At 32.9% G+C, this 27,585-nt stretch overlaps 2 protein-coding genes across 2 annotated transcripts in view; both read right to left on the bottom strand.

The window, feature by feature from the left end:
* Window positions 1-13,605, bottom strand: part of LOC110027307 (pre-mRNA-splicing factor CWC25 homolog) — a 19,837-nt gene extending 6,232 nt beyond the window's left edge. Inside the window, exons 1-4 of the mRNA XM_020728674.1 lie at window positions 13,458-13,605; window positions 13,027-13,324; window positions 12,764-12,899; window positions 8,862-9,023 (exon numbers count right to left, since the gene is read on the bottom strand). Coding sequence (XP_020584333.1) covers window positions 8,862-9,023; window positions 12,764-12,899; window positions 13,027-13,214 — 486 coding nt within the window. The 5' untranslated portion in view covers window positions 13,215-13,324; window positions 13,458-13,605. The remainder of the gene's footprint in view (window positions 1-8,861; window positions 9,024-12,763; window positions 12,900-13,026; window positions 13,325-13,457) is intronic.
* Window positions 13,606-16,423: 2,818 nt separating this feature from the next.
* LOC110027308 (peptidyl serine alpha-galactosyltransferase) overlaps window positions 16,424-27,585 on the bottom strand; it is a 25,352-nt gene continuing 14,190 nt past the window's right edge. The window contains exons 7-9 of the mRNA XM_020728675.1: window positions 27,218-27,382; window positions 26,878-27,121; window positions 16,424-17,306 (exon numbers count right to left, since the gene is read on the bottom strand). Coding sequence (XP_020584334.1) covers window positions 16,689-17,306; window positions 26,878-27,121; window positions 27,218-27,382 — 1,027 coding nt within the window. The 3' untranslated portion in view covers window positions 16,424-16,688. The remainder of the gene's footprint in view (window positions 17,307-26,877; window positions 27,122-27,217; window positions 27,383-27,585) is intronic.

The following is a 27,585-nucleotide window of genomic DNA, read 5'->3' as shown; positions in this document are numbered from 1 at the left end:
TTCACGACCAGGTAGACTTAGGGTCCTAGTAGCTGTGTATGACGGGTCCGTAGTACCCCGACCCAGTTACCTCTACATTTTAAGATCATTCTACCTTCCTTTTTGTTGAGCCCCTTTGAGCCCTGTCGCTCCTTGACCTCGTTGATATCACCTTGACGGCCCGATGCCGATGAGCTGCCGCCCATTTGGGATACGACGATTTGTCCTCTGCCCTTTGGCCCGGATGTGCTTTGACGTATTGGGATATCCCCGTCAAGATGATTTAGGTTATTTTGTGGGCCCCATGTGCTGATTAGCCACTACCCATTTGGGATGTGAGAGACTCACTCTCTGCCCGATGGCTTAGTGTGAGTTTTGAAGTATTGGGACTGTTCTCATACGGAATAACCTTCCTTTGATTGCCTATATCCCAGGTTTATGATAATATGAAGCGAAACTCCTTTTATCGAGAGTATTCTTAGGTATCCCCCAAGATGTAATTAACCAGTAGGAACACGTTCCTCTGGGAGTGCTCTTGACCCCAGAACAGGTACATACACCTGACTCTCTGGTTATGGGTAGTCTATGTAGATACTTCTTTCGCGGATATTGGTTTAAGGTGCCTCCGCCCGATCTTATTTGGGCGGACATTCTTAACCTATCTTTGCGAGGTTTATCGCACGTAGACTCTCCACGTTTTACTTTTTCTCTTGTTTGTCTCTTTGTCGTATGTCCCTTCTTATTCGATTTCTCTCCTCTTCGAAACATTTATATGGTTCGGGAGGGAGATTTATTTGAATGGGGGAAGTATACGACGATCGACAAGCTGACGACTCCTTTTAAAATAAAAAAAGAGAAAAATGAACGGAAACATCTATATTATTTAGTTTATAATTATTATATATATTTCGCATATGAAAATCCAATTTATTACACTAAGAGTTATAAAAGAAATAAAAAAATCAATTATTAGCTCACTTATGATATCTCCAATAAATTTAAGAAGAAGATCATAACACAAAAACAACCTAAAATAGCAAGCTTTCATTTAATTTCTATCTTGCTAGAATATGATCTCTCCCTTAGAAGTAACCAAATATCAATCCTTCTTCAATAATCTTCTACTTTGAACTGTTATATCTAATATTAGATAAGAATAAAATTCTTTTAGAAATAAAATTGCATCTCTTTGTAATGAAAAAAACCAAAAAAAGGTTAAGTACCATAAATAATTTCCAACAAAAAAATCTTAAAAGGCTCGCCTAAAAGAAAATCTAAAGTGAAAATTGCAAGTGGATACACTCCATTAAAACGATTCCATGAAACCTTTATAGTTATTTTCACTCATCAAAAAATTTTAGAAGACAACCACCTTAAAATGCTCAAGATATCTAAAAACTTCCTGAGATGAGTCTCATAAAATATAATTTATTTTAAAAAAAGAGAATTTAAAAGGCAAATACTTGGAAGGCATAAATCAACTGTATAAATTATCTTAAATTTTGAAGAAAAAAAAAAATCTCAAGAAATGTAAACTCTAAAAATCTCTTATGGCAAGAATCCCAAAAGACATAAATTCTATAAAAATTTTAAAAAGAAATAAATCTTAAAAGATACATTTATTCTACTTACTAAGAATCATTTAAAATATAAACCTCTAAAGATACATAATATTTGTCTGATATCCATAATTTATACTAATCTTTATTGTATATATCTCTATTTATTCAAAAATCTCATAAGGCCTAAGCAGTTAAGCCTTATCCAAAAACTTGAGAAGACAAGCAAAAAGATGCTATGTTCCAACTGAAAACCAATATTTTCTTACTTCGCTTAAAAATTCAATCACGACCAGCCAAAGTGATAGCAAAAGTTAAATATTTCAAATATATCTTAAAGGCATTTAATTAATTTAATCTCCTATAAAAGATAAACTCCCAATAATGTGAATCACTCTTACATAAAAACTAATAAGTTATCAATTTTCATTACTTCCACTAATTTAATTTAATTAAGCCCGCATATAAAGAAATGTATATTCAAATACTACAAAAAAGGCATTGTCATTGGAACTACAAGAATTGAGTCCACACTTCATCATAATCATAGATTTCTTGAGTCTTCTAAAGCCTTTAAACCTTCAAATTTCTACATCAGCTTTCAACGAACAACTCTACCCTCTTGTAATTTATGAAACGAATGTAATTCTAATGAACAATTAATCAATGTGTCAAGCCAAGATAAAGCTCAGACACAACCTCGATTAGCATATGTGTAATAAAGACGGGTTGACCTCAGCTTATTGCTTGATTGACAAGTCAAATTAACAAGCTTGTTAATGAATCGAGTTTGAATTAGCTAGCAAGCCAGCTTGACTCACCTATAGAACTATAAGAAACTAATTATGACATGAACAAGAAAGAGCAATATTGGTAGTACAAGGAGGAAACAACAATCTTCATCATCCTCCCAAAGGCTCTCATTTAGCCAGCAAACTTATTATACTAGCTACATGATATCATAGTAGAAGAAAAACAAATAAATAAACAAAAGATTAATCTCAGGGAAAACATCAGTATAAAAGGCAAAATACCAACAATAATTTCAGCATCATGATGAAAGCATATATGCACACCAGTTCGCTGACATGATCACAAAACTTCGGACAGAAACTGTAAAAGACACTCAGATTCCTTTTGAAATATATAAATGAACAGAATCGCTTAAAAGACAGGAAAATTTAATCATTTGCTATTTGCATCAAAATTAGAAAAGCTGGCAGTACAAATGGTAAGTTCCTCCGACTTCTGAGCATGAGGAAAATATTTCTTTCTGTGCTGAAGCGGCTGAAGTGAGATTTTGTAACCAAAATAAAGTTGTTTGCCAGTCAAAGGGTCAAAACATTCTTAAATTACTAAAAAATTCGTCCATTCAAGCTGGAGAATGAGAAACCCAGTCCAAATTGCGTGAGCGCTCCAGCACTCAATAAGTTATTAATTGTAGATGTTGAAAAAAAATTAATCTTAGACGATCCATAACTATTATTAGAATATAGATCCTATCTAAAAATTATGTTGGTTTGTCTTCTCCCCATGAAGAAACATCAATAGAAGCTCTTTAGATGAATAGAAATCAAACTTTTCATCCAGTGAGAGTAAATCGTTCTCCCACTCCTTTTCAAATAAGTTCTAATTTTTAATGAATTACGCCCTAGAGAGTAATGTGAGAGATATTCTCATTCAGCAACCTCGCTATCAAATCTTAAGAAAGTGGTATAGAAAAAACACCACTAAAAAATATCGTCTTAAAATATGTGACGTATATTTCGATGACAAGCTTAGAAGAAACAAACAAGGGGAATAAATATTTCTATTCATCCATTGGTTCATTCATCATTATACTAATGATTAGAAAAAAATGGCACAATGAACAAGGAGAGGTAGTTGAGTCTCCATATCTTTCCTTGAAAGCTAGCATTAGCAATGATAAATACAAAAGCCTCGAACTTACAACCTTCGAAAAAAAAAATCAATACTAAAGCACAAAAAGTGAAAGAATTTATTACTATACTAAAACAATTAAATTTTACTAACAATAATTTACAAACAATAGCTGAACATTTATTTCAAATCGAAAAATAAATTGGATCAGCTTTTGAAAAATCTAAGGACCCTAAAAGGTCAATTCCTGAAAAGGGTATAACCTTAGAAAAAATAAAATCTAATATCTCTATAATCAGGCATCCCAACATTCAACTTCCAACTAAACTTGACCTAGATATAGGACCAAGTAATAAAGATTTAGAGAAGCTCTTTTGTAAATGGAAAAAAAAAATGTCTCTAACTACTACGAAAGAAAATTTAGAAAAATCATCCACAAAAGATGAACTCTCTGGCGATCGGGCTGATAACTTATCTGAAACATTTCAAAACCTTCAAACTAATGATTATTTGGAAATTAACAAAATTAATTATCAAAAAAAGCTTCTTGAAAAACAATATTATAGATGAACGTAGATGGTTGGAGTGGTTTCACAAGTATAATCAAAGGATAATGAGATAAATTTTTGACTGAATCAAATAAAGATAGTCTAAGTGAAAAAAAGCTAAGAATTTCCTCAAAACCAAATGAATAACTACAATTCTTGAACATTTCACAGAAAATGTTATCTTACCAAGGTTTCCTCATAAAATGTTAAGATGAAATTCACTCACTCACTTTAGATGGCATAAAGATACCTTCTTAGCCAGAGTTATAATGTTGTTCGATGCCAATTCAGTTCATTAGAAATAAAATTTTATGGAAGGATCGCCTAATCTGTTACAGAAAAGGTAAAAAAAATCTTTAAAACCCACAAAAAAAAGGTGATACTGCATATGACATCTTCACATATGACAATCTTATGAACACCTATTTTAAAATTGGACTTGAGCTTTGTGCTGACATTAACCGTAAAAATCAGCTCAAAAGAGAACGACTCACTGAGAGAGAAAAATTAGGTCATTCTCAAAAGAAAATGCTGGTTATTCCTGAGAAAAAGAAATGAAAAAAGAAAATGGCCTCTAAAACTGTCAAAACTTCTTATTCTAAACCATAAAAGAAGAAAGAAATTAAATGTTTTAAATGTGGACAAGTCACTATTACAATTGTTGCACTATGAGCTTAAAATCGACGAACCTCTTCGCCAAACTCTAAAGAAGCTCTTGTTAACCGACTCAGAGTCCACTTCATCTGAGAAAGTAATCTATGAATCGTCATCCTCTCCATCAGAAGATAAAAATCAAAGTTCTTATAGTTGTTGCCAAGGATGAAACAATTCAAATTACTATAAAACAATGTCGAAATGTCAGGAATATTCACCTTGTCATATCAACAAAAGGAAGAAATTTAAAAAAAAAATCCCAAATTAAAGATATTTCTACCATAAATAAAGTTCTTAAACATTTTTAGAAAATGGATAAAAATAGTAAAGAGATAAGTAACAATTTTTCAATATACTCTTTAAAAGGAGTATATTAGAAAGTCACAGAAAAATAAAAAAGAAGTTACTGTTAATGATCTTAAAACTAATTAAAAAAATGATATTAAGATCATTAAAAGTGATCAAGAAAAAACTAATGAAATGATGATTGATATTGAAAACGACAACATCAACAAGAGAATACGAATGAAGAAAATGTTCCTTTAATCAATTCAAAAGATTATCATGCATAAATGATATATCTCTATTAAATTAATTATTAATAAAAAATAAAATTTATCAAATTTAAGAGCACCTATTGACAGTGGTGCTAACATGAATTGTATTCAAAAAGAACTAATTCTTTCTAAATATTTTGAAAAAACTGCTTAACGGTTAACCTCTACTAGTGGTGATCGATTGTAGATTAAATATTAACTTTCAAATGCAATTATCGATAAATCTAATATTTATATTATTACTTGTTTAAAAATCTCAACATATCATATTGAGTACACCTTTTCTGTTGCAAATAATGTCGATTCAAAAAATTGATCAAAATAGCATTAGTTGCACCATTTTTTTGGTAAAAATATTAGATTTTGTTTCATTACTGATCCTTAAGAAAAGATTATTATTGAAATAAATCATACTAAAGATAAATCTTAACATATCAATTTTTTAAAAGAAATGTTTGAAAAAAAAACTTTAAGCTCGGCCCACACGAAATTTTCTTCCCTTCTTCTGCTCGAACACCTCCTCTGCACACAAGTTTTAGATTGAGAGCTTGGCTTCGCTTTCCTCCCGCGCGAATGCACGAAGTCAACCTTTCTTCCTCCTCCACTCCGGTCTTTTTCCTCTCCTTTTCTTCTTCGATGGTTGGTTAGGGCACAGTTGTAGCCTTTACTTGCAGACGCACACTCGCCCCTTTCTCTATACATACCAACACCGAGAACTCCCACCTCATCTCTGCTTGGCGACGTTCTCTCACGTGAGACTGTGACGTCTCTTCTCTTCTCTCTTCAAGTAAGTAATCTCGCCCCGTCGCATGTCTTTATAGAGCGAACTCACCTTCCTGGCTTCCATCCTCTCGCTTCCTCTCCCCTCTGTTCAATTCAACTCCCTCCTTTAACTGTCGACTCCTCAATTCGTCTCCTTTCTATTCATTTACCCGCCATCTACTTTCCCCTTCCTCGATTCATCATTTCTCATTCTTCTGTGTAGCAAAACCGTAACACATTCTATTAGGACTATTGCGCACCAGTGCTTCCTAATTTAATATCATCTCCTCAAAACCTAGCGTGCACACATCAACACAAAAATCATGTTTGATTAAATATGATTTAATTGGAGAGATTCTAATTCATGATTATACTTTTGAATATGTATTAAATTAGAATATTATTTATAGTTATAATTTAAATTTATCTTTTTATTGTTGAAAATGAATATACACCTACATTAGATTAATTTCACGAACTTGAATATATTTTTGCATCCAAAATTTTGAAAGCAAAATTGAGCATTAGATTGTATTTGAACATGAATTTGTAAAAGAGATTTAACACATTCCTAAATGTGAAATTCAACTAATCATGACTTTGAAATTGAAAAATCAAATAAGCAACCTAAAAATATAACACTTAATGAATTGAAGGGTTATATTATTAATGATCGGATATTAATTTCACAAACTTGAATATATTTTTGCATCCAAAATTTTGAAAGCAAAATTGAGCATTAGATTGTATTTGAACATGAATTTGTAAAAGAGATTTAACACATTCCTAAATGTGAAATTCAACTAATCATGACTTTGAAATTGAAAAATCAAATAAGCAACCTAAAAATATAACACTTAATGAATTGAAGGGTTATATTATTAATGACTGGATTGACATTGATTTTATTTATAGTTCATGGAATAGAGATGTATACATTCATAAAGTGAATCTCGGGATCAAAGCAAGATGACAAATATTCTAGAAAATTTATTACTAATGAATGTCGTAAGAGAAACCTGAAATTTAACACTCCATTAATTAGGTTAATCCTAAGGGTGCATCATACATAAAAATCGCATTTAGGCTAGTTGGATTTGTATTTTTTTAAGAGATTTATCTTATCCATATAGGCATGTCATGATTGTGCAATTTGTGTACATTTAATTGCTAGACCATCTCATTCTCAAGGAACTAGTTATAAATCAGTGATGGGTCTTAGGATGCATCTTAAATTCAAGTATTTTCATCAATTCTCTTATATCATTTGTATGATTTTCCTAAATTGTATAAGGCTATTTGCCAAAATGTAAACTATTAATTATGACAATTATAATCCAATGATATAAATAAAAGGCACATGTAGTTTAAATTCAAGTTTAAATATTCCATTGAATGCAATACAAGTACAATTCCAAAATTTCAGGAAAATTTACCTCATTATATCGACAAAGATTGAATTATCCTTTACTTTGGGGGGCTGATTAATTTATTTAGTTTCTTCTAAACATTTTGTTATGGCTAGAATTATTTATTTTTGTTTAAATGTAATATATGTACGAGAAAACACTCATTAGCGTTAAATATAGTCATGAAGTGAACTAAATTTTTTTTTTTGTAACCATAGAATCAAATCAAAAAACAACATTAAATCCTCATATTTTTATATCAATTATAGAGTTGCTTATAAAAGATATTTAATGTACGAATGACTTGATTCATGCTTTCCGTAGATAATATAATTCTAATTGGAAAAACATATACAGAAATTAGCCTAAAATTAGAGAAATAATTTCATAAAATTGATGACATGAAAACAATATTTATTGGACAGCAAAATTAGAATTAGCAAAATAAATACGAAGTATAAAAGATGCAATTTTAGCGGGCGTTACCTTAATAGTTATTGGGCCATATTAGTAGATAATAAAACAAACTAAGATATGAATCATTCACATATCTTGAAAGCATTATAAAAATGCAATCTGTAATTTCAAGAAAGCATTATAAAAATAAGATTTTATTTAAGTTCTAGGGTTGAAATTAGCTAGTTCAAATGAAGAGGTATCACAAAACTATCATGCAATATAAAGATATCAGAGACTTAAAAGAAAAATTTTATAAAAATAAAATTACAACGCTATGATTCTCATAGTTGAGAGCTGAGAAAAGGTTGTAGATTGAGAAATTGTGTAACAAAGACTGAAAATGATAATGTGTATATGTTTCAAAACTAAAGTACAAATAAGGGAATGATTCTATTAAAGGGATGGTTGAAATGGCATCTATTTAATAAAAGAAAATTGAAAATAGATTTATGTGGATTTCATATAAGCAATGATGATAGAAAATGGACTCATTAGATGGATGGATAATATTAGTGTGAAATCATTGGGAATGAAATGGGATGGACCAAATAAAATTAATAAGGAAATTTATTCAAAATGATTTTAAAAAAATATATTTAAACACTTCCTATAATGCCCAACATAAATAAATGTGAAGTTAAAATTCATATAGCAATCTCAAATAGTTGCGGTAATACTAAAGATGTTAAGTACGATGCATGTGCTCAGAACACTTCCAATAATGCCCCAGCATAAACAAATTGCCAAGATAGTATACTCAATAGAAAAATAAGCCCAAGGCATTGTGGTCAAACTTGAAATGGACAAAAAGTGAAAAGAATGATGACTGTTCATACAATAAAATGCATGTCAATATATATTTGTTATGTCAGAGTTGTCTAATGGGATCAGAATAAATATATGTTTTCCTATGAACAAATTAAGAAACACAAATTCACTGAAACCGCTCTCAAAATACTCCATTCAATTACAAAATTAACAGGATTACTAGAGAAATTGCAATATTCGACAATATCTGCAGCATAGAAGGGAAAATTTTATCAGAAAACTTACAGACTTCTTAATCATAGCCATCCGGATAGGGTTATTCTTTATCCGAGCAAGTGCCTCCTGCTCCCTTTGTCGAATGAGAAGCAATGGGTCAGAATGCAGCTTCCTCCATGCATCATTTGAAGACTGAGGTTTGTCCTCAAATAAAGCTCCAGGAACAGCAGCCTAAAATATTTCATAACTCAATTACCCACCAACCAGTCCAGGAAGTGCAACTCAGAAACTTAGTAATATCTACTTAATTGTTGAATTGCTTAAGAAAACAAACAGAGATTAAGGGATTAAATGTGGTTATATTGCATATAGAATAACAAATTAATCAGTGTCAATTTTTAGCAAAGTTAAAATGAAAAGAAAAACAGAGAAAACTCACCTTGTTACCATGCACATTATACTTTTCTAAAAAAAATAGGTGGATCAATGCAAAATGAGCGGCTTCCATTACAAATGATTATAGCAAGCATGAAAAAATCTAAATTATTGTAATTTGTCTTGTTTAACACAGTTACATCAGCTATTGTTCTTGATAGCTTAGGAAACTCAAGTGAAATAAGCAAAAACTATGAATAAATAGAGCTCACACAGAGCTGTTCCACATGAAGTTAGAAAATATCAACTAATACAGCACAAGGATGGCATTGAGAAATTCAAGTAACATTAAAAAAAAAAGACATGAGGGTGTTGTAAGTCTTAAAAAATTAACAAAATTTATATTTTACTTCTTCAAGTACAAGGGTGTGCCAATGCACAGCAGGGTCTTATTCAGGAAACACAAAAGAGATTTCCGCCATGATTTTAAAGACCTGGGCACAATGGAAAAAATCTAACCATTGATTCAGGCCCAATATCTCTGTTTATCACCACAAGATCTCAAATATGCATAAAAGGAGCCATAAAAGATAATAAATGACCTCCTGTTACCAAAAGTTCTGTCAAGATGTGTTCAAGCATTCCACTGTTCCTTTATACTATGCTAACAAAAATAATTTTAATAGCCACACTTAGGGATGACACTATGGGAGGAGAAAAGAATAACAGACTAAGAGCTTCACGTGAAATTTGTCATTGAAAAGTATGTATAAGCTTTACAATATGACAGCAAAATTTTTTAAAAGCTCATAATGATACTGCTCTGAACACAGGTTCCTTGGAGCCAAATTATTAATAAATAATAAACTCTAAGAAACACAAATTTGGAATTCTATGATCATGAACTGTAAAGTATGGACACAATACGAGGATACGAAACAAAACATAACTAGGGGAAACATACTACAACGTCTAAGAACATAATAGATTGACGTCACAAACCCACAAAATGAAAGATATTTGTGAAAATATGCACGTTTGATGTGAGTCCAAGTGCAATATTACATATTGACATCAGGATAGTAAAAAGCTATAAAGCATAGACACTAACAAAGACACAATATGACATAAACAAAGTAACACTATAACTGCAAAAATTAGGTGTTTAAGACACAGCAAAATATAGACACATTTGTATTCTTAATAAATTATTAATATGTAATGTATAATTTTTATTATTCTCTATTAAAAATATCACAATATAAAAAATAATATGATTTGAAAAAAGCATTTATAGGTAAACTTTACACCTTAGGATACTGCCCAAACAAAACTGAACTCCAACTTATATTGAATTGTATCAAGCAAACCTTCAATGTATTGAGCGATAAGCTGGTTTTCTGATTCGTTTAGGTTTTCGTACACTGAGACAATAAAACTCTTCAATACAATAACAACAACAACAACAATAAAGCCTTAATCCCACTACGTGGGGTCGGCTACATGAATTATTTTTCTCCATTGCGCCCTATTTAGTGTCATATTTTCATTTAGTTCTAGTAAATTAAGATCATTTTTTATACAATAAGCCCAAGTCTTCCTAGATCTACCTCTGCCTTTCTTAACACAAGTCGAATCTTTCTTAACACAAGTCGAATTTAAAACATCTACTCTCCTAATCGGATCATCTAATGGTCGACGTTTAATATGACCAAACCATCTAAGACGACTTTCTCTAATTTTGTCTGTCACAGGAGCTACACCAACCCTATCACGAATATATTCATTCCGCATTTGTCTCTAATTGTAAAGCCACTCATCCACCTAATCATTCTCATCTCGGCAATACTTAACTTATTATTATGCTTCTCTTTTAAAGGACAATATTCAGCGCCATTGAGTATTGCAGGTCTCACCACCGTATTATAAAATTTTCTATTTGGTCTAAGCGGTACTTTTCTATCACACAAAAGGCCCGAAGCATTCCTCCACTTCAACCAACCAAATTGAATTCTACTATTAGCATCCCCATCAATATCACCATCGCTTTGAACAACAGACCCAAGATATAAAAATCGTTCACACTTTTAATAATTTGATCACCCAAAGTCACACTTCTGTCATTAGAGCTACTACTACTAAAATTACATTCCATGTATTCAGTTTTAGGTCTACTTAAATGAAGGTCTTTAGACTCCAATGTAGACCTCCATAATTCAAGTTTTTCCTGGGCTTTTTCTCTCGTTTTATCCACGAGAAGAATATCATCAGCAAAAAGCATACACCAAGGTACATCCTCTTGTAGATGTCCAGCAAGACCATCCATAAATGAAGCAAAAAGATATGGCCTTAAAGCCGACCCTGATGTAATCCAACAGAAATAGGAAAATATTTGGTCAATCCATAGGAAAATATTTTGTCAATCCTCCTTCAGTTTGAACACAAGTAACAGCTCTAGTATACATATCTTTAATGACTTGAATATAAGTCATATCAACACATTTCTTCTCGAGAACTCTCCAAAGGATATCTCTTGGAACCTTATCGTAAGCTTTTTCTAAATCAATAAAAATCAAATGTAGATTCTCCTTATTATCTCTGAATTTTTCCATCAAACCTCTCAATAAATGTATAGCTTCCATGGTAGACTTGCCCGGCATAAATCCAAATTGATTATGAGAAATCTTTGTAATGCGTCTTAACCTATGTTCAATTACCCTCTCCCATAATTTTAAAGTATTGACACATCAACTTAAATCCTCTATAATTTGCACACTCTTGTGCATCCCCTTTATTCTTAAAAATGGGGACCAAAATACTCTTCCTCCACTCCTCAGGCATCTTTTTAGTTTTTAAAATAATATTAAAGAGTTCGGTAAGCCAAGAAACTCCCAAATCTCCTAAATATTTCCACAATTCAATTGGGATATCATCAGGTCCTACAAACTTTCCACCCTTGGTTTTCTTTAAAGTCTCCTCAACACAATAAAACTCTTCAATATAATCACTAATTCTTCTTTCACCTTGACTCAATGTTGATACTGAACATCTAGCATATATTCATAATCCGTGGGAGGGAAGTGTCCTCTCAACAATTGATTCATACTGAATTAACTGTGAATAGATCCTTTACCTTCCTATCCACACGAATGTTAAAAATTGTAACCACCAAGTTGTTGCTCATATTTCACAAGCTTTTCAGGTAAAATCTCCATGTATTCAAAGAAAGTTCCCATTGATTGTTCCCAATCTAGATAGTCCTGAAAATGAATATATCTGTCAAAGAAAGGGATATCCAATTTAACTCGAAATCCATTACACGCCTGATCACGGCTCGCATACCTCCTATAACCTACTGCTTCATTTTGATAACTATTAAAGCATTAATAACCAAAGAAATAAGCAGGAAATAGTATTATGCGTGGAGTGGCGGTAAATTATTCCACAAGCACGTCGTGCACTGCATCATATTGGATAACAGATCATGTTCTCTTGCAAAAACAATAAAAAAAAATGTACCATAAAAAATGCAACTGTTTTGAGTTAAATCCTAATAGCCAAACTACACTTTGATAAAAAAGACTAAAAAAACATACCTTAGAGGAGCTAGACTCCGCTGCAATGGATGACGGGCCACCTGAAGACTGGGGTTGGAGCGCCTTGAATCCTTCGGAGCTCCCTTTCCCCACCGCCAACCCCGACTCGTACAGAAAATCCAACCGCTCCTGCCGCCTAAAAGCACGTAATCGGATCTTAAAAAAGGTAGTGGTAAGATTAATAAATCGCCAAAGCAACATATTTTATCGGAAAGCAATCGAACCCTAGTAAGGTAAAAAAAAAAACATAGTAAAAATCATACGGGACAAGGCCAGCAGCCTCTTGAAGCTGCTTGAACTCGGATCGTTCGCGCTCCTCGTGGATCTGCTTGCGGAGCTCCTCGAGTTTCTTCTGCTCGGCGTCGTGCTTCTGCTCCGCCTTCCACACGTTCTCGATATTCCGAAGGCTCCCGGTATGCCATCCTTTCTTGTTCAGAAACTTCAAAGCCATCGCCTGAAAACCACTTTTCCTCCCTTTTTCTTTCTGGTTCCCCTAAATCGCTCTTGTTCCTTCCCTCTGAGCTTTTCGGGTCTGCTCGGTAGCAGGGTTTAACCTGAATCCTGCTAAAACATAAAAAAAAGACGTCTTTAAATCCTACAGCCATAAATCCCGTGGAAGAAGGATTTATGGGATTTAGAGAAGCTGAAGCGACCGAAGATGGGAGGCAAGAAGGGGGAGAAAGACGAGGTTTACCTTCCTCACTGGTTTCGGGTAGGAGCGGAGCCGAAGGAGGAGCAAGATGGGAGTTTCAGAGATCTTCGTACGCCGCGATCCAGTCGTTGCCTTGCCGGCTTGATCTTATCGCGGTCGCGAAGGCGAGGACTTGCTTGATTTGTGATTTTATATTTAGTTTATTTAAATTAATTGTCATTAGTTTAATTTAATTAATAATTGATTATAGCTGAATAAATTTATATGTATCTTTTTTATAATTAATTAAAAATAAATAAATAATATACTAAATTTTAATTAATTTAATCAGATTCCAATAATTATTAATCAGTTTAATAAATAACTAATATTTGTCACCTACTAAATTCGAATTATATATAAATCATATATATATATATATATATGTTATTTCAGATGACAAATAACACTTCTCTATTTATGGACCAAGTCAAATATGACGGACATAGTTCAGTTTAATAGGATGAAATTTACCTAAAATCCAATGCCTCTAAAAATGGCAGGAAAAAAATGATTTAACAACAAACTATAAATTGGCCAACAATTTGCTTAAGCCATGACGTTTCAGTATCCACCTTTCAAGCTTGATGCCCCACAAACAAATTTTTATCGTTTATCACGAATCTCGAGGCAATATTTTAAATAAAAAACATTTAAATTTCAATTAAGAGTAATCCAGAGCTCTGATTTTAGTAAGCTTATGGTCAAAGTTACCGGCTTGATGAAACAAACCCAATAATATAAAAACCAGTCTAATCCGAGTCAGATCAAGCCTGGATCAAATCATTAAACCATTCTTGGAGGATTTTTATAGACATTTGGAAGGTCAAACGGATGTCGAATCTAGCAAGTTTATATTGAAATCGAGCATCTCAACAAAACAAATCCAACGAACTCAATATTGTTCAATTACGACATGATTAAGGCACTCAAATGTCCATTAAACGTCATCTGATCGAGGGAAGCTCTACTGATCGTCCAATCAAAATAGTTCATATTTCCGCATTAATTGCACCCAGAACACTATAAATGGAGTGTCACCTAATTATCAACCTATAGTGGATTTTATAACTGAGTCAAACCCTATTCCCGACCCCGTTGTTTTTTCTCTTTTCGGGTTTTTCACGTAAAAACTTCTGGTGTCATCATAGATTGTTTCTCGTTCATCTGAGTGTGTGTTGAATCCTCGTGCAATGCTAAGACGATAATCCATTACTCTACCGTCGTTAATTTTTTAGCACGCATCAAAGCTCAAGAATAATGACCGCGTCTGTACTAAAAGCAATATATACCACAAACATTCTGCTGAAGATCAATGGCCGCAAATTTCAGCTTAAATGATTCATTTGCATACTGAAAATAAAAAATAAACATTCTGGAAAATGGTTTAGCCGGACAAGCAGATATGATTATGACAAATAACAGTTAATTTGATTACATTGCTCAAGGTTGTAGCTATCACTTCACATTTGAAGAACATAGATGAAATAAACAAACAAAAAAAAAAAAAAAAAAAAAAAAAAAAATCATACACACCACTCAATTCATGTATGGACATATATATACGAATGTTGAGTGGCAGAAAATTCATGGCTATAGTTTAGCGATTTATCATTTTAGCATTATATGAAAATTTAGCAAATACACAGATAATAAAATATAGCAAAAAGAGTAAAATTTTTACGTGAGAAAATCATGAAAAGAAAAAAATCATGGAGTCTAGCACAGTCAAAATAATCCACTATTATTTGAAAGTATAAAGGAACATCATCCTCTCACGACATGGAGAACAAGGTTACAACCTTACACTAAAAACTACACTTATTTTTATATAACTAAAAAAAAATACAAGTAATAAGAACTTCAATGGCAATCATAATCTAGCTATAATAGTTGCAAGCAATGATTGTTGAGGGTTGATGGTTGACAACGGTGGTGGTAATGGCAAGAGGTGCTCGACAGTGTTCAATGGCTACGGAGGTTGGTAATCAACGATGACTAGTGGCTACGGAGTTCGATGGTTAGTCATCGGGTCTTCTCTTCAGAACAGACTCTAGAATTTCACTTCTCCTTCTCCCTCCCTGTTCCAAGTGAAAAGAGTGAGCAAACTTATAGCATTTTGGAGAGAGGATTTTGGGTCTTTTGATGCATAACTTTCTCGTCCACTTGATCAGACAGTTCATATTTACATCCCTTGATCATAGGTTGCCTTTTAAGAAGTTGGATATCTTAATGACCTCAAAATTGAGTGGTCATACACTTGTTAGATTCCTCTGATCGAGATACTCCATTCAACTATAAATATGTCAAGTTTGGAGTTCATTTGATCATTCAATGGATGATCCAAAGCTTCCAAATGTGCTTCAACGGCTTGATGTGAGTTTGATTGGACCCAAATTGAACCATTTTTAAAGCATTGGGTTTGTTTGGCCAAGCCATTCTATTTGGCTATAAACTTATTAAAATAAATTAGGGCTTGGATGATCTTGACTTTGATTTTAGAATGTTTATGTATAAAAAACACATCGAGATTCATGCTAAATGAAAAAATTTTCTTGATTACACATCAACGTACATATCACCTTACGTACGCATGAAAAGGTGCATTTCACGTACTAAAACTTAAAATGGTGATATTTTTTGTGATATGAAAGATTTGGGTGGTATAAATGAAAAAAAAACAAAATTTAGGTGTTAGATAAGTAAATACATAGGAATTGGGTGCTATGTATGTAAATGCCCCCACAAAAAAATGAAGCGACATCTCAGATTCACAGTTAGCTATTGCTAAAAAATGTAGTCAAGTAATAAATATATCTATATTTAATAGAGTACAACAACGAATTTCCCATAAAGAGGACCAAGCAATGTAATGAAACAGACATCCTTCTATGTATCCTTGAGTAATTCACACAAAAAAAAAAGAAAAAGAAAAAAAAAACAATAACAAAAAAAAATGGAAATTTTACCATGGAAAATGAAACTTTCACCATGAACTCAGCTGCTAGAGATACTCAAAAACTAGCATAAATGAAGGCCGTTGAGGAATGGGATTCAATTTCAGGACCTTCACAATAACTTCTACATCTTTACCATCCAAACTAGCTGTACGGTGCAGGCACAGCAAACTAAACAATTTGAATATTTTTCTTTCCAACTACAGTAAAAAAAGAAAAGTAAGCTCCATAGTTTACAGAGCATCTAACCCAAATGCTTGTTTCATCTTTGTATATCTTATGCCTCAGAACTGCTCTCCGTGTCATAATGCTTAGAATTCCTTTTTCTGTTGATCTTTGTCCTTGAAATATCAACTTTTCCTCTCGAAAACAACATTGAAATAACAGCCAGGAAACCGATCACTGAAAGAGCCCAAATGCCAATCATCCAGATCTTCAAAGATCGATCCAGAAATTTTGATCCATGAAGCAACGATATATTAGAAGCAGCTTTTGAAACAGGGAGTTTACTCATTCCATATACTATATCCTTTTGATCAACTTTCCCATCCAACAATGCCGGCTGTGAATTCGTGATACTATATAGAGAACATTTCCTCCTGTCGTGATGGAATTGAAGAGCACGGTTCAGTGCTTGTCCACATTCAATGCTAAGAAGATCCCTTTGCAAGGCTTTTTCATCCGAGGTGGTAAGGTTAGAAGGATGAGGTGGTTCAGGGAACTTGGCCCAGCAGGTGTTAACCATATCAGTAATTCTCCAGTCAGCTTTGTCAAAACTCCAGTTAGCAACAGTGAATCTGAGCCCATAATGAAACACTTTATAGTTGACACCACGTTCGGGAACATATCCTGGATATATTAGTATGTCTCTTCTTACAATATGCTTCAGATTTAGCTGTGTGGAAGTTAAGCAGAATAAAAAGAGTCATCAATTCATGCCGGGTTTGGAAATTTTCTCTACCCATAAAAAAAAAGTTAATTTGCAGTGTTGACTGAGAAAAAAAGGGTATAACTTGAATGTGCATGATATTATAAATCATAAAAGATGACGGGGAAGTATAAGCTGTAAAGAAGGTTGCATCATTAAAGAAATTTTTGTCACAAACATAAACATTGGTTGAAATCATACTCGGTCAAGCAGGCAGAGTTCAATAGAAATGACAACTTAGTACCAGATGCAGTTCTTTAGTAATCAGCCAGAATTAGGATTATGATACGATAAGCGTTTAATAAAATTTTACCATAAGCCTCATTATCTATTTGTAGCTCCAGCATATGGCCTCTGTTTTTAGCAGAAGTAATATTGAAACCAACAAACATTTCAGATAGAAAATGTAGCATCTTTATTCATCAAGGTTTGCAAGGAAAATTCAGGATTAAAATTTGATTTCTCATGTTAGAGATGAATTTGACATGCAAAGATATAAAAGCATATAAATGTACAGATTAAAAAATTATGCAAATTCATACATGCATACTACAGTGATCGTGTATGATTGCATGGATGCGGAGAAGGCATGGATATGGCACACATGCATCTTTCATAGTAGTTTAACTCAACAAAATAAATCTAGCCCCAAAAATTTGATTAAAGGTGCATATGTAATGGGTGGATTAATATTAATACTAATAATTTTTTGTGAGTAATTGTTATTTATAGGTAGGTAATATGCATTAGGAACTAATAGATAGTTTACAAATATTTAGTAGTCTTGTATTTACTTAAATTGTTTTCATTAGAATCAAGCAATGAATGATGTAATGAGACAAGCCTGCCTAATTCCCAAATTTGATCTATTTCTCTTTCCCACCCATTTTTGGAGTCGTCAACAAAATAGTCATTTGATTATCTCTCACACAACAATGGGTGTGTATCAATGGTGCTCTCATTAAGCCTTGGCGCCCCCCAGGTGTCCCACCCCTGTCAACAATCTCCTAACTCTAAAATCACCTAGAATTGCTACAATTGTCCCTGGTCTCCCCACTTCAAATTCGCCAAAATTTGATTCCCGATATCCCAATCTCCACAATCATCATGTTGAAATAAAGAGAAAAGAACAAACATATCCAAATTTTCACCTCTACATCCCATCGCCCGATTGCCACCACCAATTATAACCAGTTGAAATCACCAATCAACCTTTGCACCTCTAGCATCCATTGTCATTCCCCAAATTCAGACACCATCCCTCCAACATTCCAAACCTCTACTTGTTGTAGCTTACACCCATATCCAATCCTCTTAAATGCAAGATCCAAGCTCGCCACCTAATACATTAATGAGATCTCATCCTATGTTGTTCCCTATCCCTCCATCTTGGTCTTAGTAGCATGAACATTTCAATAACAACATCATCAACTCCCCATCCCCTAATCATAAGCCTAGATCTCATGTGGCTAGCCACATCTGTGCCTAGATCTAGCCATCTTCACACAATTTTAGTCTAAGTCCATGACATCTCAAGCCACATCCATACTCTCACGAAAACCTCCCACACCAGGCTTACTTTCACAGCCATTGACGTCGCGCAACCTTAAAGACAAAGTCTATTTAAAGAAGTGGGTAATTTTATGATAAATTTTATAATGGATAAATCAAAATTAATTTTTGTTTATGAGTAATTATTAGGTATTGGGAGCTAATATACAGTTTATGAATATATAAGAGCCTTGTATTTCTATAAATAGAATCCATAAGGAGGTATTAGGGCAATGAAAGATGAAATGAGAAAAGCTTACCCAAGCATGAGTTATCATCTTTTTTTTTGGCGCTCATCCCAAACAATTTTTGACGCTCAGTTAATTAGAATCAGCATTTATCCCTCGCCCAATAATTGACTATTATCAAAAAACAAACCAAAACTAATTAAGCACAATATGTAAGGATTTCAAAAATGCAAGGAAAGTGGCATTACTAGGAGGTCTTTACAAGATAAAATGAACAATTGTCACTTTCAACATTAGTAATTGAAGCAATTTTGAATTTTTTTTTTTTCATCCAAAGGCTTTATCATAAGGTTTTACACCTAGACCATACCACAGTATTTTTCAGTCATCCAATCATCAAGGGATTACAAGCAACCAGTTGCTAAGACTAATAAATGTGAAGTACTAAAAAATCATCAATCATCGAGATTTACTCACACAGCACAAAATTTTTACGTCTTTAAACTTTACGTATCTAACACCAAAATCCTTATATTCACTTATAAAACATCCTAATGTTTAAATCATATAAAAATATACGTATAAAAAATGTGGTTTACTTTAGATAGGTTAATAATAGTGGGATATTTTATGTGATTTAGGAATTGTGGTGCTATGTCGGGCAAGTCTATTTTGGAAGCTATACATTTATTTAGAAGATTGATGGAGAAGTAGAAAGAGTGGTAAGGAAAATCTACATATAATTTTTAGTGATTAAAAAAAAGCTCACGATAAGATTCCAAAAAAGGTTCTTTGGAGAATTCTAGAAAAAAAAAAGTTGTTGATATGACATATATTCAAGTCATTAAAGATATCTACGTTAGAGCTGTTACTTGTGTTTGAACAGAAAAAGGATTGACCAAGTATTTTATTATTTTTGTTGCTTTAAGCCCACATCTTTTTGCTTTAGTTATGGATGGTCTTACTAGGCATTTACTGGAGAATGTACCATGTTGTATGTTTTTCGTTGATGATAAGGATATGAGGAAATTTGCGCATTTGTCTTATATTAAATACCATGTTTTATTAATTCTTTTATCGTGATTTTATGCTTTTTGAAAATTTTTTGTTGTATTTTAGAGGTTATCGGTGTTGAGCACACAAAACGAAGTCAAAATGCGCGATATAGTGATGAACAGCATAGTCACACCAGATTTGAGCATGGCCACACCAAATATGCCAAATATGGGTGTGACCACGCTAGAATTAGAGTGACCACACTGCCAGACGACCAGATCTCGTTTTGGCAAGTATGTTCATAATGATTTTGGCCAAAACTTTAGAAGGGAAGTTAGGGCAACTTCTTAAAAAGATGGGACATCTGGAGGCGGATTTTGGAGGTTCTTTAAAGGGGATTTGAGGGTTTTCATGTAAACCCTAGAGTTCTTTTTTTCTTCCTTAAAGAAGAGAACTTCTACGATAGTTTGTTTTTCGCTTTATCTTTTCATGTGGTTTGTTGAGGTTCTGAAAAGTTGTGAGAGGAGAGGTTAAGTGCATTTATATGAGATGAGATTGTCATGTAATACGAAGTGATCATGGTGTATTGCAAGAATCGATTGGATCGGTGAGAATTTTTTGTATCACTTGAGTCGTACATCGTTTTATTCTCACAATAACAAGTATTGGTGCTTTCTTATTTCATGAATTATAAGCAACTTCGCTTTCATACTCATGTGATGTGAGGTTAGTGATTTTCATTATATGGATTTTCTGTTTCTCTCGACGTCTTTTTTATGCATAAATTTTTTATGTTGATGAGTTAACCTTCTGATCCTAGTTTATTTTTTATCGAACGGAATAAGAATGTTAAAATCTCTCTTAAACAAATAGGTTAACCACAAAAACCTAGTAGAATAGGCATATTCTAGTTAGGATTTTGCAACATAGATAGGGGATCGAAAGAATCCAAAGAAAAATCATAGGGTTACGCGAAACTTAATTTTATGGATTTCTTATTCTTCTCGTGACCTAGGCACGGGCTTAAGAAGAAAACATGTATCCCGAATCGTCTAACTATAGCATGGGTTTCATAGAAAATCTTAAAAAATAACATGATCTGCATCACAGGAGTATGAATTTTACATATCTGAAAAACTCAACACTTCTTTCTGTTATTTCAATTTATTGCATTTTTAGGACATTTTGATTCATTTCTTGAATTCGGCCACTTCAAACTAGATTTAGTGGTTCAGTAAACTAGAATTTCACCTATTAGAAATATTTTAGCACTATCCTCATGGATTTCTTATTCTTCTCCTGACCTAGACACGGGCTAAAGAAGAAAACGTGTATCCCGAATTGTCTAACTATAGCATGGGTTTCATAGAAAATCTTAAAAAATAACATGATCTCCATCACAGGAGTGAATTTTACATATCTGAAAAACTCAACTCTTCTTTCTGTTATTTCAATTTATTGCATTTTTAGGACAGTTTGATTCATCTCTTGAATTCGACCACTTCAAATTAGATTTAGTAGTTCAGTAAACTAGAATTTCATCTGTTAGAAATATCCTCATTGATAGATACGCGAACTCTTAGAACGCATATTAGTTGACACGTATACTTGCGTGATTGACCAACTTGATTCATGATAAGTTTTCGGCCACCAAGATTTTGGTGTCGTTGTTGGTAACAGTTGTCAAAATTTTCTAACCTTAGGAGAATCTTAGTTAAAATACTCAATCTAAGTTTATTTTTTTTTTAATTTTTATCTTTATTTTATTTTTGTTTTATATTGACCTTGTACTCACTTATTTTTCGAAAAAAAAACATTTCAATACTTTGGAACGACAAAACCTCAGGAAAATCAATTTATACTTTTTCAGGAGTATGACAACCGATTGATAGCTAGCTTTCACATGAATTATGAACACCTAATCGCATACCTCAGGAAAACTAGTTTATACCTTTTCAAAAGTATATCAACCCATTAACGGCTAGCAATCACATGAGTTTTGAACAGCCTGTCATAAAAGCTAGGTTTGATGACCCATATTCCAATATCTACAACCCCAGTTGATCAACTCACCAAACCTTCAAATGGACTAGCACTAACCCAGGTGTAGAAAAACAACAGTCGTGAATCCCCCAAAAAAAATCATGTAGGATATTTGAATAACCAGGATAGTGACAAACCTAATGAAAGTGGGAATTTAGATGAATTAACAATAAATCTACTTAATCAATTACAAAGTCAAACTGTCGTATTAAGAAATTTAGAAAATCAAATGGGGCAGTTAGTTTGCCTAGAATCTCAAAAGGATGTCAGGGGTAGTTCATAGCCAAGTTTTCGAATATGAGGATTTAGACCCCAAAGAACAAGCTGAGTTCAACAATGTTTGTTAGAAAATGACTGAGGAAGAGTTTGCTCTTCCTTTCAAGGCAACCCCTAGCATTGTGATGAGACAATTAACCTTATAAGACCACCCATAATAGTGCCCCAAGGGAAGGAGTGAGAAGATAGCACTAAACAATAGAGTAACTAAATAGTTAGATCCCGAATCTCAAAATCTAAGGAGGACCTAACCCAAAATTTAGAAAACCATGAGTTACATGTTAGAGATCCATTTCTTGCAACTAATATGGAAAATACGGATCTATAATTAGGGAAATTAATTGAGAGAATTATGGATTTAGAAAATACTCTTAAAAATGATAATTTGAATAACACCACTACATACCCTTTAGAGGACTGCTATTGAACTAAGAGGAAAAAGTTGTAAGAAAAATTGAAATTTAATGAGTTAAAAAAAAACTCCAGGACCAACAAAAGATTTGGCGATTAATCGATAATTACTAAATTGGAATTTTGATCTTGGATGAAGCCTTTTTCGTCAGGCTGTGGACGTTAAACCAAGTGCTATCTTGGGAGGTAGCTGAAGCATTATCTGAGGTTTCGAGCATCTTTTTTCTTTTTGTATTTGTTTTGAAAATTTACTTTAAATTTTCATTTGGAATTACTTAGAATATTTTTTTGTGTTACTTATGCAAGTCATATGAGGTTTTACGAATTCTTATCCAAATGATTTGTTTGCATAAATTGATCTTCATGTTATGATATCTTATCATGTTTAATTGTCTGGTATCAATTTCTGTTGTTACACGCTATGCTCCTGTCTGTCCTACAATTTTTTTAATGACATGCTTATCATAGAAAATAAGTTTGGGGGACAGAGATATGCAAAAGAGTTATGCATGTGTATTTGCCTTAAATTAATTCTCATAATTGAGATATGATTACACCTTAATGTGGGGATTTGAGGGGTAATTACACGCAAGTATACCCTCCAGAACTCGTGTACGAAATCCTGATAAGTTAATGAAATTATATAATTACTTCAATTGAAATATAAATTCTCATTAAAGAAAGGGATTGAAATTAATGATCTGATAACTAAGCCTACATTTTAACAACTTTCATATCAATCTTAAGTTGTCTCAAAATAATTAAAAAAGTACAATTAAAATATTACTAGTCGACCAGAGATATTTTAAACCTTTTTAAGTTTCAATCCAACAAATATAATTGAGTCTTGAACTTTTGAATGAAATATAATATTTTGGAGTAATATTAGAAGAATTGAGAATTATCGTTTAGGGATAATTAAGTATTCAAAATTCTTAAAAGAATTTTGCTCTACCAGCTATAGAAACTCTCGGTGGAATGAAAAAATAAAAAGTAAAGAATTGTTAATGGCTTGATTTTAAAATTAAAAAAAAAATCAAAACAAATAGCCAATCATCTTGAAAAGAAGCTTTAGGTGAGCATAAAAATAAAATAAAAAAAATTTGATGTTTTGATTATCCTATAAGTAATAAGACTCAAGAACTTCTTAATGAAATTCTTAAAATATTATATTTAGGAAAAATGTTAAGGAGGGTTAAGTTGGTTAATTGAATCTTAATCGGTTAAAACTATCTTTGGGAAATAAAAATATTTCAATTACACTAGATTAAACATTTTGAAATTTTCTTAAGGTTAGGAAGAAGGAAATTGAAGGAAGGACTAGTTTAATAGAAATTAATAAAAATCATATCTTGAATTGAGATTTACATATCTCTTATAAAACTTATATAATCCGGTTAAATAACCAGAAAGCCACGTGTGAACTCCAAATCTTTTTAATCCTTGATGAGAAATGAGAATATTTGAAGGTAACTAATAATTAAGTTTACGGGAATTGACATGAGATAAATATATGTATTTTTCTTGCATTAAATACCATGTTTTATTCATCATTTATCATGATGTTTTATCATGATGTTATGCTGATGGAAGGTTATTTATGGTATGTTGTAGGTCATAGGTGTTGAGCATGCAAAACAAAGTCAAAATGCCCGATATGGTGTTGAATGACGTATCTGGGTATGACCATACAAGTTCTGAGTGTGACCACACCAGAACCAGCGTGACCACGCAACCAGATGACCAGATCTCGTTTTGGCAAGTATTTTCATGTTGATTTTGGCCAAGGCTTTAAAAGGAAAGCTAGGGCAACTTCTTAAAGAGATGGTGATCATATGGAGGTGGATTTTGAAGGCTCCCTAAAGGAGATTTGAGGGTTTGAGAATAAACCCTAAAGTTCTCTTCTTCTTCCTTGAAAGAGAGAACTTCTAGGTATTTTTTCTTTATTTTTCTCTTTTCATGTGGTTTGTTGAAGTTTTGATGAGTTGCGAGAGGAGTGGTTGAGTGCATTTGTATGAGATGAGATCGTCGAGTAACTTATATTAAACGGAGAGAATCATGATGTATTACAATAACCGATTAGCTTGGTGAGAGTTTTCTGTACCAGTTGCACCATACTTCTTTTTATTCTCGCAAGAACAAGTATTGGTGCTTTGTTTTTTGATGAATTGCAAATAACCTCACTTTCATACTCATTTGATGTAATATTTGTGGTTTTCAGTCTATGGATTTTTTGTTTCCATCGACGCTTTTTTTATGCATAAATTTTTTGTGTTGATGTGTTAACCTTCCGAAACATAATTTATTTTTTTAACGGACGTGATAAGAATGTTTAAAATCTCTCGTGAATTATGACTTTTGGCCATTGTGTAGTGGAATGAGTAGGCTAACCACAAAAATTTGTTAGAATAAGCATATTCTAGTTAGAATTTTACAACCAAGATAAAGAATCGGAAGAATCCAGAGAAAAGTCATAGGGTTAAGTGAAAATTAACTTTATGGGTTTCTAATTCTTCTTCTAACCTATGCATAGGCTTAAGGAAAAAAATTGTATCATTGGTTGTCAACAAAAGTTTGGGTTCCATAGAAAAACTTCAAGAAACTATCTGATCTGTGTCACGAAAGTATGAATCTTACATATCTGAAAAATTCAACACTTCTTTCTCTCATTTATGTTTATTACATTTTTTAGGACTGTTAGATTCGTCGCATAACTTGAACCACTTCAAACATAATTTTGCGGTTCGGTAAACTAGAACTTCACCTGTTAGAAATATTTTGGCACTATCCCTATGGGATCGATACGTGGACTCTTAAATTGCATATTACTTGACAAGTATACTTACGTAATTGACCGACTTACTTTGCGATAAGTTTTCGGCCATCAGATAGTCTTCCTGTGAATAAGACTAGAGAAAGAGTTCACGAAAAACTTAATTTATGACGGTCTACATTGGAGTCAAAAATCCATTGTTTGAGCAGATCTATGTTGAATACATGAAATGTAATTTTAATAGTAGTAGATCTAATGGCAGAGTTGTAACTTTGGGTGATCAAATCATTAGAAGATGGTGCAACTGGTACAAAATTCAAGTTCGTAGAATGAAGTGGAGGAATGCATCAGGCTTATCGTGTGATGGTAAAGCACCGCTTAGGCTAAAAGGAAAATTTTATAAGATTGTGGTGAGATCTGCAATGCTTTATGGTGCGGAATGTTGGCCTTTAAAAGAGAAGCATAAAACTAAGTTAAGTGTTATTGAGATGAGAATGCTTGTGTGGATAAATGGCTTGACACTTAAGAGACAAAATGTGAAATGATTGTATTCGTGAAAGGGTTGGTGTAGCCCCAGTGGCAAACAAGATTAAAGAGTCATCTTAGATGGTTTGGTCACATGAAATGTCGACCATCTGATGATCTGATTAAGAGAGTAGATGTTTTAGATTCAACTTATCCTAAGAAACGAGAGGTGGACATAAAAGACTTCGACATAATTGATAAAAAAATAATCTTAATTTATTAGAATTAAATGAAAATATGACACTCAATAGGACACAATGGAGAAAAAGGATTCATGTAGCCGACCACACTTAGTGGGATAAAGGGTCGTCGTGGTTGCTGTTGTTGTGGTAGGAATTGTGGTGTTATATATCAAAATATATAGATTTAGGTGTTAGATATGTAAATACACAAAAATTGTGATATGTATATGAATACTTCTTAAATCATTTTTTGCTTAATCCAAACTTTATTTATTCAAGTCTTTTAATTTATTTTATTTTATTTTTTACTTTTCAAGGAAGAATCCAATCTATAGTAGAGTTGTTAAAGGGCTAGGGACTTGCCAGATCAGTCAACCTGACCAAACTTTCAAAGTCAAATTTTGAGGTCTGCTAGGGTGAATGGCTCCTCATTATGGAGTCAACTCAACATAAAAATAAGACATGGGAATTCTCGACGAATTTTCATTAATTGATATAATCATATATGCCTGCAGTGAAAGCATGTCTGACAGACAGAAGCACTATCCAAAAATGTTTTCTTTGGCCAATAAAGAATGGTAATAAATAAATACCTCAGCTGCCCCAAACGAGTAGCCATACATTTCGCTAATCCAGCCAGATGAATATACATCCCCAGTGAAGTTAGTGGCATAATGAGCTTTATCAGCTCGAACTTCCTCTGTTTTATGAAGCCATAGTAGTGCAAACTTCTGCAAGTCTTCTATATGCATTATTATGACACCACCAACCTTGTCACAAGCTTCAGGGTTGCGTGTATGAATCTTTGCCAGCACATTATCACAACCAATAAGGTATCTGGTAATAGTAAAAATGACTTATAAATAATCTAAGAATAAGCAGTACACAGTTTTAAAGATCAGAATGAATATGTTTTGATTTTAAATGTCTTACTCATACGGTGTTGAAACTGGACGGCCACGGTCAGCACCATATTCCCATGGTGTAATGGAACCTCTAAGTATCATATCAGCATCAAGAATAACAATGAACTCTGCATCAGTCTTCACATGATTAAGCCAATGGAGAACAGCTGCTGGTTTGTTGATCGCAGGGTACCTTAATATCCACAACAACTTAAAAAGAAAATTTATTTTTCTCGCTATAATTGTATAGCAATTTTCACAAACAATTGCAAACATTATGAATGAACCATAAATAAAAATTTTTGCACAAAATCAGATAACATTATTGAGACCTTTCTTAAGAAAAAATGGAAAATGTATATACATCGCCTACAAGTTCTAAAAATTATATATATA

Source organism: Phalaenopsis equestris, unplaced genomic scaffold (genome assembly GCF_001263595.1).
Source record: "Phalaenopsis equestris unplaced genomic scaffold, ASM126359v1 Scaffold000422, whole genome shotgun sequence".
Taxonomy (NCBI): Eukaryota; Viridiplantae; Streptophyta; class Magnoliopsida; order Asparagales; family Orchidaceae; genus Phalaenopsis; species Phalaenopsis equestris.
The sequence above is the reverse complement of the archived record's forward strand: the minus strand, read 5'-3'. Positions and strand labels throughout refer to the sequence as shown.